Source organism: Rhipicephalus microplus, chromosome 1 (genome assembly GCF_043290135.1).
Source record: "Rhipicephalus microplus isolate Deutch F79 chromosome 1, USDA_Rmic, whole genome shotgun sequence".
Lineage (NCBI taxonomy): Eukaryota > Metazoa > Arthropoda > Arachnida > Ixodida > Ixodidae > Rhipicephalus > Rhipicephalus microplus.
The window spans coordinates 253,496,928-253,512,165 of record NC_134700.1 but is presented as its reverse complement, the minus strand read 5'-3'; the positions used below and the strand labels follow the sequence as shown (position 1 = coordinate 253,512,165).

The following is a 15,238-nucleotide window of genomic DNA, read 5'->3' as shown; positions in this document are numbered from 1 at the left end:
AGCCTCATTGCGTTGACGAGCCCAGTTCGCCTTTCGTAGGAGCGGCACAAACCGCGTGGAGGAGCTCAGCTTGCCTGTAAAATAGCTTGGTTCGGAATGCAGCCGATTTTCAGATGTGGCAGAATTTGGCGATGTTCCCAGAAGTGTCATCGAAGCTCACTTTCTGAACCGTGCTCTGTAAAAGTTGATTTTTGCAAGTGTTGAAGTGTCCTTCTCTCTCTCTCTCTCTCTCTCACACACACACACACACACACACACACACACACACACACACACACACACACACACACACACACACACACACACACACACACACACACACGCACACACACGCACGCACACGCACGCACACGCACGCACACACACACACACACACGCACGCACACGCACGCACACACACACACACACACACACGCACACACACGCACGCACACGCACGCACACGCACGCACACACACACACACACACACACCTGCTCTTTCTTGCTCTCACTATGATGTTACTTTTTTTCTTTTCCTCCGCATGGTCAACAGTCATCAGTCAACAAAAGACGCGAACGTATCCGGCATCCCGACGGAAACTTCTCAGACAGTTCGAACAGCTTCGCCAGGCAGGTGAGTATGCCGACGGCCACAATATTTTCCAGTCTTACGTGATTTCTTTCTTCTCAATAATGTTCGTCTTCGGGCACGTGCGGTTATGGTTGACGCATGTCATTAACACCAAAGACTGAACCCTGGTTGTTTCGTTCTCGCGAGCTTCGTTTATACCTTATTCCAATTTACGACTCGTTACTTTGTTTTTGCTGGCCTGGTTCACGTCGTGGTGTTACGCAAGCATCTACATTGTGCCATGGTTCCTTTTTTTTTTGTTAAGTTACTGTTCTATTCTATAACGTTCTTTGAGTTTTTCGCATCATTTAGCTTCGTTGCATCTCACTCTTTCTCGTTTTACCGCAGACTCCTCTGATGCACAATTATAGGGAGCGATAGGAATGTAATTGAAACGCAGATACATCTGTCTAGACGGCCGAACTGGTGTCAAGTGCTCAATTCTTTTCGACCCACTACTACCCCTTTCTCAGCGTCAAAAACGATGTCCACTGATATGTATTATCCAACCGATACATCTTATCCAATGCCTGATCATACTAACTTTTGTCGGTCTCTTGGACCATGTTCTGGAATTAGTTTGTGCGGAAGCTACTCAGATGGCTGGTATATCTTGATCGCAATGTTCACTATACTCTCTGTTCACAGTCTCCACGGTCTTGTACACCGTATTGCGATCCAATTCGAAAAAAAAATGCTATCGTGGCGCACATCTTTTAATTTACGCCAATTCTAGTGCGCCTTTATTATTTTTTTCTTTTTGACCAAGAGAGTTCTTCGCGGATTCTGTCGTCCACGGGAGCGATCGTGTCTGCCTGACCCGTCTCGAAAAAAATATGAAATTAACAGAGGTGTCCGCGGTACTTCGGATAAATAGCTACGTGAGTTTTTTGTGTTGCGAAACGCACTGCGCGCGTACTCTATTTACTGTCTTGTTGAGAATCTTCCGATACGATCGGCTCATCAAGGAGCCATTGTTTTCCAATTTTCTGACTCCTCTTTTTTATTCCTCTCTAACGTGTGTTCCCGGACGGACACGCGCGTGCGACTACGGACGATGCAGTCGCCAATCAAGCAAACACTTGTAGAAGGAATGAACCACTGAAAAGGACCGATGACCTAATTGATTGATTGATTGATTGATTGATTGATTGATTGATTGATATGTGGGGTTTAACGTCCCAAAACCACCATATGATTATGAGAGACGCTGTAGTGGAGGGCTCCGGAAATTTCGACCACCTGGGGTTCTCTAACGTGCACCCAAATCTGAGCACACGAGCCTACAACATTTCCGCCTCCATCGGAAATGCAGCCACCGCAGCCGGGATGCCGATGACCGACCTAGGAGAGAAGTGGCACACTCAGTGCAATCCATTCGTTGTGTGTGCCACATCTCCGCCTTGCCTCTCGTCCTTTTGTCTCGTTCATTATTTCTGTGTTATGTGCTAGTTGACCCGGACTTCGACATATACACAACAACAGCCCTCGTTGTTTTTGTTATCGCCAGCTACCTGTATATTCCCCCAATCTTCGCCTCGTCGGTGCTGTTTGCTTCTGCGGAACCGTCGTTCTGCGGCCGTCTTTCTACGAACTCCGCTTGGAGTCGGTGCTCCGCGGCCGTGCGTAGCACGCGGGCCATTGCAGTCGCTGGAGCGAAGCTCACGCTCTTGCTGCCTCGTCCTTCAGCAGTTATAACGACTATACTGGCCCGCGGAGCCGCCGCCGCACTGTCGTCGGCTGGTCGGCAGACTCCCGGCGGGCTGGCAGCTGTAAACAAGCGGCTCTGTCGCACCGAAAAGCGGCTACCGCCAGCCGTCAGGGCGGGGTAATTTTATTGGCATCCCACGACCGCCGGGCTGAGGGAATCGTTGCTCCGGCAACGCTTCGCAGACGACGGCAGACGGGGAAGTGCGCGGCTGTCGCCGCCACCGCACCGCCAACAACAACATTGGCATCATCGTCGTCCTCGTCTGCCGCTGTGTGGGCGCAGAGCGTCCCCGTTCATTCCATGCGGCGAAGTTGAAGGTCCGAAGAGGCACGTTCGATTTGCGCGCGCGTGTAGCAAACTCTTCTCGACGTACAACAGTGTACTCTAAGAGAAAGAGCTTGTGAAAAAAGGGCGTGTTTTGTTGTCGCACAACAGTAATCGTCATCTATTTTGTGTTCATTTCCTAGAATTATCGCCGCGAGCCCGGCACTTTCAGGTCGCGAACGGCCTGCGCTCTATCGGTGTGACTCATTACTGTTGTTAGGAGAGCGGCCAGCACGAGTTTTCACGAAAGCAAGCGTGAGAAAGCCAGATCACGATTGTTGTAGTGGGACAAGACGACTTTGTTCTCACTCGATTTTTTTCTAGAGCGTATGCTCTAGTGTAGTGTCTATACAATAAGTCAATTTATTTCTTTACCTGTATACATCGTAGCTTATCGCCTTTTAAGTGATGGTCCACAAAGTTACTGGTTCGAATCTCCTGCCTCGGCGGCCGCATTTCATTTGGGGCGAAGTGCGACTCTTTTTTTTTATTATTATTCGCTATCTTCCAGGAAAATTTGTTTTTTGGGCACTATTGCAACCCATCGTCATTCATTTTTAAATTGGCCTTGCGCCTGTGATCGCTTATAGTGGAGTGGGCGTTTCCCCCATTTTGTTCATTTTCTTCCATCCATTGAGCCGCAAAGAGTTTCAAAACGGCGGCCAAAACACGAAAACGCCCGCGTACCACTCACGTATGTAAATGATTGCCAAGAGGTGTACCGTTAAATACAATGTTTATTGGTCGTAACTGGTATATTGTGTTAAGTTGTGCATTTCGTTGTGCCTTCATTATTACTGCTTTGTGGTGTCAGATGATTCGGATCTGTCCTGAAGTTGGCAAAGACGAGCTCTGGGCGCCTTCCCCTGGTGGTTGTTGGTTGTTGGCAATCATACGAAATGCATCGTAGAGCATATCGAGACGCCATATATACCTACTGCACAAGCCAGTCGTCATTATCGTCATCGTGCTGTGATGGCCGAGAGGGATGTGTGGTCTGGAACGCGCTTGTTCTGCATCGTCATCAGCATCATTGTAATCGTCATCGTCTGCGGCGGCTACGGCGCACAACGCCAACGGACAAGCCTAGGCCTTAAGGAACTTCGCCCCTAAAAATGATTCATTTATAGGAATTGACGTACCGGCACTTAACACCGTATGGGGAAGGCCCTGGATCAATTTTGACCAAGTGGTGTTCTTTAAACGTGCACCTAAATCTACGCACACCGCTCTTGTTTGCATTTCGCCCCGTCGTGATGCGGCCGCCGTGGTCGAGTATGGAACCCACAACACGAGCTTAAGGGGGCCCTGCGACAGTTTTTCAGCATGCTCAGAATATAAGCTCCCGACCGATAGTCGAGGCTCGTGATTCAAACGTTATAGCGCAGCAGTCGGCCTGGAATTCGCAGTTAATTCGGAAAGTCGGCTGGAAATCGCTCGCCCTTATCTCGAGAAATGATGTCATGAGGCCAAATTAACTTGCCACGTAAATGCAAGGTCCTCGGCCATTGACTGAATTGAGCATCGTGAGCTGTTTGGTTACCGCGGCTGCCGCGGGATGCCGCCTCGTGCGCGCTGGCGATCTCACTGATAGTCACGCGTTCAAAAAAGAAAAAAAAGAAGAAAAGTGCTCTATATAGGCGCGTTGACGAAGACGGGCATTTTCTTGCCCCTTTGTCATATGTCATCCCTCTCCATGTGTAGATTTTTGGCGCGCTCGAAGTAGTTTAAGAGAAAAAGAGCTTGAAGCGTGTAATATATCCTTCCAAGTACACTTGTATTTGATGGATCTTTAACATTTTAGCGGCTTTCGTTTTGCGAAGTAACTGTAGCTCGTTTAAATGAACGCGTTCATTGGTCACTTGGAAAAGTGTTGCGGGGTCAACAACGTCGCAACCTACTTTCGACGGCGGGTTACAGAATCGCAACTGCGTGCCATCTATCTGGCATTCGCGCGAAGCCCCTAGCATTCATCGCGTCATTGCCCCTCTCCGCATGGATGTGTGCGGTTTCCCGAAACCAGTTCTGCCTTCTCTGCTCAGCGCCTTTGGCTGATTCCTCGAGGAAGCAGAACGCGTGCAACGGGCTTCCCGTTCCTGACGACGGCTTGCTGACAGCATTGTGTATAGGCGTGCCGTAGGCAAGGGATTCGTGTCAGGTGTCGAAGGACCTGCATCGTCCACCCATCTGGCCCGCAACTATCGGCGGGCAAACGCTGTCAGTGCGCGCCTTGTCTTCCATCACGCGGCTTCTGTTTCGTCCCTCGAGTTTATTTGCTGCTCAGTTAACATCGCTAGCACGTGCCCATGCAACGGTGACCAACGGAATCGACAAAAAAAAAAAAAAGAGCGGTGGTAGGAGACCGGGACCTAGTCGGTCTATTGCGAACTCAGAGCATTTAAACTATCAAAGCGTTGATCAGAAAGAAGCAAAAACTTGTCTTAACTGCGGATATGCCTAGGCTGGTTGTTGGACGTGGCTATATACTTAGTTGAACACATCCAAATCTCCAAATCAGCACTCAGTAAAAGACTGCAGTACAAAAATGAGAAAACCAAAGTTAATGAAAACAACGACCCTGAAAGCTGAGCCCTAGAAATTGAAAAGTATGCTTGAAAAGCGGATAATTGCCCCGCCCCGGTGGTCTAGTGGCTAAGGTACTCGGCTGCTGACCCGCAGGTCGCGGGATCGGATCCCGGCTGCGGTGGCTGCGCTTCCGATGGAAGCGGAAATGTTGTAGGCCCGTGTGCTCAGATTTGGGTGCGCGTTAAAGAACCCCGGGTGGTCGAAATATCCGGAGCCCTCCACTACGACGTCTCTCATAATAATATGGTGGTTTTGGGACGTTAAACCCCACATATCAATCAACACTGCTAGCACAGCATATCATGGTGCTCTTTTACCAAGAGCCGTTATTATGCATTGAAACGCAATAATAATAATAATAATAATAATAATAATAATAATAATAATAATAATATGTTATGATTCAGCTTCGCAGGATACGCGCTTAAAAGTTTCACCTTCTGGCTGCGTTGCGTTGTTTATTTTCTGGTTCATTCGGTCGTTTACACAGTTCTGTGCATGCTTCGGCGCGGAACTTCCAGATTGCTGTTGAGTGCAGTTTTGTGTACTGACTATTTTTTATGCTATTTCAAGTTTTTCTTACTTCGTATCGACCCCTCTTACACTACCACAGTTCGACAGTGTATAGTTACGGTATACATTTTTTTTATTAAATACGCTTTCCTTGGCCTGTAAATGATTTGGAAGCTTCTTAAATTATGGCGCATTCTAAATTTGTTTGTACGTTTAAACGGCTTTACAAAAAGGCATCTTGTTGACTAATGCTGTTTCCGGTATAATCACGTGTTTCAAGTGTGCGGTGCAGCGTCATAAAAATCAAGGAACTAGAGCAACGGTTCTTTGAAAACGCGTATTTTTCGAGAAGCGCGTTTTCCTTTTTCTCCTTTTTTTAGACAGTTTCTACTTCCGGAGTTTCAGATCAGGTACAGCAATAGCGTAGCCAGATTTTATTTTTTTTTTTTGCGGGGGAGGGGGTTGATTTCAACTATGCCTTATGCATGTACGTTCGTTTCTATGTGCATGTGTGCCCGTATAATATACACATGCGAAACTGAACTTTCCTGGAAGAGGGAAAGCATGGCTTGGCCGTACTGGTGAGACCTCCTATTATCAGTGAGAGACTGTTGGGTGGCCGTTGCGTGCTACCGGAGCTTCGTGGTGCCATCAGCCTTACTCGGGTTGCTTGTACCGGGGCTATTCATTATAGCTGGTGTTGCACTAATACGACGGGTGACGATTTTGCCTAATCAAAATACAATATTTCGAATGAGGCTTAGGGTGTTGCAAATGTTGCACTGACTGTGACTTCGTTTAACCACATCAAGCTGACAATGGCAACTCGCGTGACTGAAATGTGGCCACGGAGACGCCCCTCTGCCACCGCGACGCAACCTTCCAGAAAGAGCTGAGGTCTGCGCGGCAGATCCTGCGTGTCATCTTCCAGTTTCTTGATAAGAGGACAGGATCGCTCACGCAAGTTGAACTAATCGTTTTTTTTATGTGGGGTTTAACGGCCCAAAACCACCGTATGATTATGAGAGACGCTGTAGTGGAGGGCTCCGGAAATTTCGGCCACCTGGGGTTCTTTAACGTGCACCCAAATCTGAGCACACGGGCCTATACAACATTTCCGCCTCCATCGGAAGTGCAGCCGCCGCAGCCGTTTATTTGATTCCGCGGCCTGCGGGTTTGCAACCGAGTACCCACTAGACCACCGCGGCGGGAATTTTTGGGGGGTTTTATCTTCCAAAACTACGACGCCAGTATAAGGCGCATCGTCGTAGGGAATCGCGGGTCAATTTCGGCGGCCCGTTATAGTTGTTCAAAGTGCATGGTTGTTTTGTTTTTGCTTTTTTTCATGCAAGTTTAGCATGCAAGTCCAGCAGTGGCCGGCGTCATTTTCTACATCTTTCTGACCTTTAATTTTAACAGCTTCCTTGTCGCTGCCACTTCCGCTAATTACGTTAGCTAATCATTATCACTTGCAATCTTTCCCGCATACTTTGGACTACGGTTCTTTCTGCAGGTTCAGGGAACAACACAGGCCTTCGATTTTATATAAAAAGGCACGCTATATCGCTACTGGGACCGTGTTCGGCGACGATCACATTTGCAAATGTCACGTTCAGTTCGTGCCGATTGGCCGGTTGGAAAAAGGCCGACGCGTCGCCGCTTCAGTCATTAGACACGAGTGATTGTATACGTTACGAAACAGAATCCGCCATTGGACACTCGATATTATGAGTCACGCAAAGCACGACACTGTCGCCGCAAGGGGTCGTCTGAGAACACGACCCGAGAGAGAATGAGCTCGGCATTCATGTTGGTGCTCTTGCAAGCAAAGAATGATTTGGTTGATATATGGGGCTTAACGTCCCAATACCGCCATATGATTATGGGAGACGCCGCAGTGGAATGCTCCGGAAATTTCAACCACCTGGTGTTCTTTAACGTGCACCCAAATCTGCGCACACAGGCCTACAACATTTCCGCCTCCATCGGAAATGCAGCCGCAACAGCCGGGATTCGAGCCCGCGACCTGCGGGTCAGCAGCCGAGTACCTTGGCCACTAGACCACGGCGGAGGGGCTGCAAGCAAAGAAAATGATCTGCTTTAGTGCAGTTCAGCGCATTTCCTAAAAGTATGCGTTGAAACCTAATTACTTGAACGCTGGCTTTCTTGCTGTACACCTTTGCACCGCTAATTTTCTAGTTCATGTATTTTTTTCGGAGCGAATGTCTTATACTTTAGTTCTCATGCCGGTTTCGACGCGAATTCCGGAGCGGGTTCGAAAGTTTCCACCGCCGCTCCCCAGGTGGCGCCGGCTGCCCCGAGGGAGAATGGAACTACAAGTAATTGCCGGAGGTTTGGTAAACTGGCTTCGTTCCAAACAGGGAGAGCCGCGACGCATCCGTGGCGTCACCGCTGACGTCAGCAGCTGACCTGCGTCAATCGGACTCTGGCTCGGTCTTGAATGACCTGTCACCGCGAAAGTTGCCAGTGAAGATTTACGATTCTGATTCTTGCTTTACCTTTGATGTGCCTACACATTTTTCATTTTAAACTAATTAATGTTGATGAACCCGGTGATACATAAGCGTTCATGATACATGTTGAAAAACAAGTCATATGACTTTTTTTTTTTGTAAGTCTTGACTTACAAATCACTCTCGCCGGAGAGCCCTCGAACCCAAGAAAGAGTTAACGTGTCTCTCCATGGCCACTTGTGGTTCACCGGAAAGAGGGTCGAAATTTCCGGAGCGCTTCACTACGGCGTCTCTCATAATCATATGGTGGTTTTGGGGCGATAAACCACACACATCAATCAATCTCACCGGAAAGAGTAACGCACACTCTTTTAGCTTTCTTTCATTGAGTTTATTATATTGGGACACAGCTTCTCACATGCTGTCCTTTAACAGACTAGCTTCGACTATATTGTATAAGTTACTTTGTCTCAGTGTGATTTGAGGCTAGAGCTGTATAAAAATGTGCGTGATCTCGAAGGAAGGCGTACCGTCGTCCGTGGCACCCACGCCCGTGAAGGTATACAGTGAGAAGGGGCTCAGTCAACACGCTATACTGAATCTAGTACCGCCAGTTTACGAATGAACCTGTGGTTCTGACAAGGATCTGGGGCGGGTTTATTGACAGTGAAGCAGCAGAACGTTTTCCTATTTATAAGCCTTAATAATAATAATAATTGTTGGGTTTTAGCGTTACAAAACCACGATTCGATTATGAGAGACGTCGTCGTGGAGGGCACCGGAAATTTCGTCCTCCTGGGGTTATTTAACGCGCCACTCAGTCTAAAGTATACGGGCCTCAAGCATTTTCGCCTCCACCGAAAATAAGGCCGCCGTGGCCGGGATTCGATTTCGCAACCAGCGGGTCATCAGCCGAGCACCAGAACCACTAGACCACAGTGGCGGGCAATATTTATAAACCTAATGTATCTGCTACATGCGAGACTATGTGTTGACTTTAGATTGTTCTTTGAATTTGTCGAATTTCGGCCACAATCACTCCGCAGTTTGATTTCGCAATTTCAAGGCGCGTAATTCCATTTGCTTGAAATGCTGTGCGCTGCGCCGACGATGGCAGTCGGAATCTCTCCTTACGCACGACGCTCCTGCTGATTGCTCAAAGCAGAGCCGCTAAGCAGGAGCGCTAGAATTGTGCCCTTGATTTGATGTTGCTTCGCTTTCGGGTGCAAACGGGAGCAAATGCGGTCCTCAGAAACCCAAACAACAAAAATCAAAACACTGACGCCATCTTGAAGGACAAAACTAAACAAAGTGGATTGCAGCGCCGCTCATCGACAGAAATGGCCTCTGCGCAGCATTCTTTAAAGTGAAAACGTTTAGATGCCTCATCGAACACGAAAGGTGACCGTCGACGTCTACAACAATGATGCGAAAAAAAAAAAAGAATCACCTGATGACGTCTTTATGCGATGTCGACACAACGTCACAGATTGTCAATGTTTCTGACGTCATCATGAAGTCACCGTCACCTCTCATGGTGACTTCATTACGTGATATGTCATCGCTTGGTAGCAGGTGTAGCGACACGACGTCACAATTCGTCCAGATCTGTTACGCCTCTGTAAATTCACTGGGCGTCAAATGGTGACGTGATTGTGTGACATCGTCGCTCCCTTATATAGGTGTGTCGAATCCGGAGGCACGTTAGTTGCACAAAGCTCGCAGTGCCTTCAATCCTTGGATCAGGGCAAGACCATGCTTTCTGTGGTGGGGGTCGGTGCGACCAAGTGAGAGAAAAAAACAAAAAAAAAACAATGGCTTTGGCCTTGCAGGTATCTTAGGCGGATGCATAGGGAACCGCGAGAACTATATTGGTCGCTGGGCTGTGCTCCAGTAGGGAGGAGAACCTTCGGTGAAGAACTTCCTTGAAACCACGCTGTGAATATTTGTCTTCTGCTCGCCGCTTGTGCTCCCTGTGACTCAGCTTCGGTTGGCAAGGCATCTGCTCTGTCATCCGTTTTCAAGCGGTGGCGTGCTGTTCATCGTTTTTTTTTGTTTTCTTTTTCAAGCACAACCTATGTCCGGGATATTTCCTGGGTGCATTCAGGTGATCCTATGCACTGAGCGAGTGACTTGGTTCCCCGTACATTGCGGAAGTTTGATCCTAGTTTGGAAGTTTTGAATATTCTTTCCGAAGCGTGTTCACACTTTGGGCTGACATGTATACGTCCGTCCACCGTTTCATGTCCTAGTTCAATGCCGAAACATACCGCTACTTACGTTTCGTTCTGTATTGTAGTTTCGTCTTACAGCAAGTACAAACCGCATCACCTCGTTAGAAACCCCGCGACAAGCCTTGTACTTTGTGCGTACTCGTGATGAACGTGCATAAGAAAGCTGCGCGAGTTGAGCGGTCGCGTTTACACGCAGTGCTCGACATCGCTAATGCACCGCCCACGTATCACTGTCCGTGTCCTTCCCTTTGGCTAACGAGACAAGCAGACTAGCCGCCCTCGCGCTTCCCATCGACTCGCACGGAAGGAAGGGGGAATGCCATCTCCCGTTCTTGCTTTTTCGAGTCCTCTCCGCAGGCTCTCGGCAGCTAGCGGGGCATTGCGGCGTCGCGCGCACCGCCGCCTAAAAACGACTCGTCGGTCTCGGGAACTTGGCAGCGGCGCCGGGAAGCTGATGTGACAGCCAGCTACGCCGGCCCCCTTCTCTGCACCTCCTATTCTTCGGGGTGCCGTTCTCTTTTCGTATGCCGCCATCGCAGCCGTCGCGTTTTGCTTGTTTCTCGTCTCGGTGGCACTGCAGCTGCGGTGGCTACGCTTTTCTCGTTTCTTTTTTTTGCCTGCCTCGCTTCCGATCTGGCGGCGAGCGTCCCTGACGATGCGACACTCGGGAGGACCGCGGTCTCGTGACTAATGGGCCCTCTAATTCGGGTCTTGTCGTTGCACCCTCGCCCATCTACAGCCTGCCTGCTTCCTTTTTTTTTCTAGATTCGTCGCTTACTCTAGCTTTTTTGCTCGTTACTTTCTTTCTAAACCTCTCGGAGTCTCGCAGAGCCTGAGAGTTTGCCGCTACGACCGGGCGTCGTCGTGACGCCGCACACCCATGTCGCGCTCTCTTTCCGGTTTCCAGTGGCCGCGGCGCGCGTAAGAGCTCCTTGCGCGTCTTTGACACTACAAGCGACTCCTGAAGGCTTCCTCTCGACCGAGTCGTCTCGCTGCTCGGTCTTGTCTCGCGCGTCGCGTCTCGTAGCCATTGTACATGCGACGCTGCTGCGTCTCGCCTCCGTCAACGTGCGCTTCTTCGGCTGCCCTGGAGCTTGACGGAATAGTGCGTGTATGTGTCACTGCGAGCTACGTTTCGACAGCTGAACCGTTGGGGAGCCGTTCCGTGGAGCTGTCCGCCAGTTGTCTCTTTCTATTCCTTTCATCCACCCAACGACAGCATCACCTGCGACGCACGGGAGACCTTCCGCTCGGCCTCAGAGTGTCCCTCCCGGCCTGTGTTGCTACGCGTTTTGAAGGAACTCTCCTTGCTGCTTCGTGGTCTGCATCTGGACCTTATCTCTGCGACTTCGTCGTGGGCCTTGCTGACTTTTGTCAAAAAGTTTTTTCAGGGGTGCTACCGCGCACCGTCTTGGTGTCGTGCGGGAAAGCTGAACTGTTTTTCGGATTTTTCAGCATGCTTCGGCCGCTATCCTTGGACTGGAATTTCCACGCTCCGTCGGTCGTTGGCCGTCAGGTTCGGCGAATTTTCCGGGTGCAAGTCTGTGCGCGGCGCTTTAGTTGAGGCGGTGGTGTAGATGGCCAGACACTGATCTCAACCGTTAATTGCACAAACATGCCGGTCCCTGCTGAGCTCCGGTTTTCCCGTAGCAGTACGGATGTCGCGCAGATTTTGTTCTTCACGGCTTCGCTGGCTGAGAGTTGATCCTCGTGGACGCTGTGAACAACAGAGAGTCAAAGTTCTTTTTTGTTTTCGTATTGTGCAAGTGGTGCTGGATTGACGCAATCGCAGCGTGTTGTTGGACGACCTCCCTCTTGCCGCCTCTGCGCACGACACGCACCGCTCTCTTTCTGCGTCTCTTCTGCGAGATCGTCGCAGCGAAGAACTCTCGCACGTTCGGCAGACGGACGGCGGTGGGGACAAACTGCGACGTGCACCGCGTGTCCGTGGCGGTGATCGAAAGTGCTCCTTGATCGCGGCGAACCGTGGCTCTTGAGTGGTTTCCGGCGCCCCGTGTTGAGTGCCGTGTGCGTGACAGAACGCGCCGCTTCTTTCTTCCTACGCTTCTTCGTCGTCGGTCGGATATTGCCGGAGCGCCTTATTGTCGGAAGCATCGCGCGCCTCTCTTCACCGAGCGTAAAGTGACGCCCCTGTGTGGACGCACGACATTGCAGCTATGACGTCCTTGAGGAGCCGCCGGGATCACGGATACCGAATGGCGCACTACAGGAGAAGGGTAGGGTTGACGCCATTGTTCCCTATTTCCTGCCGCTTCCTGTGTGTACGTTACGCTACAGGCGTTACCAAGTGAAACGGTGTTGTCTTGTTCGCTCGGAAAGTGGGGGCGTCGCGTGTGTCACGTGCAGCCCTTTTCCCGCGCGTTTCGCACGTCTTGTAGGCGACGTTTAACGACGTCTAAACCCATGCATGTGGACTAAAATTTGTGACTGAAGTTCGCCATTAGTTTTGGGGTCGTGTTACGTAGTATGATAGCTCCGTTGTCTTTGCACGCTCTCGATAGTAATACTCTGTGCCCGAAATGCCCTTGCGAGTGCAGACGATCGCAGTTTCACTTCGGATGAATGACGTTCGTCTTTCTACCAATGACAGAAGCGCTTAACGTTATTGGACTGATACAGCGATATTATAGTAATAGCGAAGTTAATAATCTACGTTAATGGTAACGTAAATGCTAATATGGAGACAGCCGGGATGGTTGGTTCTAGCGTCGTCGCTTACGGCACCTAATAAATATTAAATTCAGTAAGCGACGACGCTAGAACCAACCATCCCGGCTGTCTCCATACTTACGTTTGCGTTACTAACATGGATTTTATATATATATATATATATATATATATATATATATATATATATATATATATATATATATATATATATATATAGTTCAGAGTCGGGGTGTTTGCGTGCATTTTCTGGCTCTTCACATGTGCCAGAATACTCGAATTAACTGTAGCTTTGCTTACGGGGCTTATAATATAGTTGTCGCGACCAGTTATTCACATACCGACTACGCACCAGTGTGAGGCCTGTATACAGCGCACTTTAATGCGTAAGTTAAGCCAAAAGGCTCGGGGCATATATATACATTCGCATTCGAAGTTTCAGAGGAGCCACCATTCATTTCGCGTGCTTTCCCGAAAACGGGCAGCCCTGTTGGGTCGGGCCGCGGCGGCCCGAACGATTTCGGTGCCGTCGGCGCCGGTCGGTGTGTGACCGGGCGTCGCGCCTCCATAGCGACGTGCTGCGGATGGAGAGCACCGAGATTTGCATTTAGAACGCCTTTGCCACCGTTCACGCAACGCGGCCGTCGTCGTGTCTGCAGGCGCCCGCCGTCGTTTCTTTCGCTTTCATTTTTTGCCGCCTCGCTCCTCCTATGCCGATTTTGCTTGATTTAAACGGATGGCATTGACGTCACACGCGGGTCGCGTCGTCTTCTGTTGTGGGGACGGAGCCCGCCAGGCGCTGGGACGGTGGAGAGCACGGGACGGGCCAGGAGAGCGGGCGCCCGAATCTTCTCGGACCGCGTGTATCCGCGTGGCGAGGGAAACCAAGTGCGTGGCAGTGATTCGTGGCGCCCTTCTTCGCGGTTATCCGCTTATCTCGTCCACATCCAGCAGCACTCCGCAGCCTGGCGGAGTTCGTGGAGGAGTCGGGAATATCTGCCTACCGCTAATCCCAGGAGCCATGCTGCCCTTGCCCTTGCCGACGGCCTGCTGCTCGCGCTGAAGCGGACCGGACATCCCTCCTTACACGCCACACACTATTGCTCCTATCCTCTTTCATCCCCCTCCACCCCACCCCAAAGGCACTGCGCCGTGTCGCCTGTAGGCAGACAGAAATTAGGTGCCTTCATCCTTTTCCTCATGAACCACTAACAACAACATATCCGCTTATTGTGCGAAGCGCGGGCAGATCGTATAGCCGTGTTTTTCGCCCTCGAAGATAGCGTATACGTGTGCGAGAAATAGAGTCCGTGCACAGTGTAGTCGGTGGCCTGCTGCGTGCTATTCATGCTAATACGAATGTGTGTTCTCCCCTTGCTTAGCCTTTTTTTTTATTTAGCGTGTGACGCATGTCTGTCTCGAGCAAACCTCACAACGATGCGTCGTTTTTTAAATTCAGAGGCTTAAACTATGGACTATTGAATAAAGTGGTTTACGGAATAGGTAATATTTCGTTGCTATTGTATTTTTTACTGTCTTTGCGCGGACTCGCACGGCAGTATACGTCGAGTATGTGCACTAATAGCTTGCTTATTTAGTTTCACCTGTGAGCGTTGCAGTTTCGATCGCTCCTTTCATCTGTCTATGCGTGTATTCGTGAACAATATTGTAAACCACCAAGTCGGGCTAGTCGATGAACATTTATTTTACAAGACCTATTAACTGCGCTTTTAAACGTGGACAACGGTGAGGAAATGCAGGGCACGCGCAGTATTTTTTTAAACGCTATATGCTGCTTAGAATCACCCATGTCGTGGATTCTGTTCATGGCTGTGGCCACATTTAGATTGAAGTAGAAAGAAATGAATAAATTATTCTCGCGTACTTTGCTTCGGGGGCTCTCGAAACAACTTTTATTTATTTTAGAACTCCAGAAACGCACCCGCTGCGGTGGCCGATATAGTGCTTGAATCCCGACCGTGGAGTCTGCATCAGGTGGAGGCGAAATGTTACAGAGCAATCGGCTTGGACTTAGATGCACTTTTGAACTAAAGAGAAATACTATTTTATTTAGAATAGTAAATTAGCCTTTCACAA

General features: G+C 49.6%; 1 protein-coding gene across 3 annotated transcripts in view; it reads left to right on the top strand.

Annotated features, from left to right (window-relative positions):
• LOC119186619 (voltage-dependent L-type calcium channel subunit beta-1) overlaps window positions 1–15,238 on the top strand; it is a 106,408-nt gene that overhangs the window by 20,220 nt on the left and 70,950 nt on the right. For 2 of the 3 annotated variants that reach the window (XM_075893405.1, XM_075893430.1), the window contains exon 2: window positions 534–614. In XM_075893405.1, coding sequence (XP_075749520.1) covers window positions 534–614 — 81 coding nt within the window. Of the gene's footprint in view, window positions 1–533; window positions 615–12,540; window positions 12,691–15,238 lie in introns of those variants that run through there. The other variant, XM_075893412.1, reaches the window with a different exon arrangement.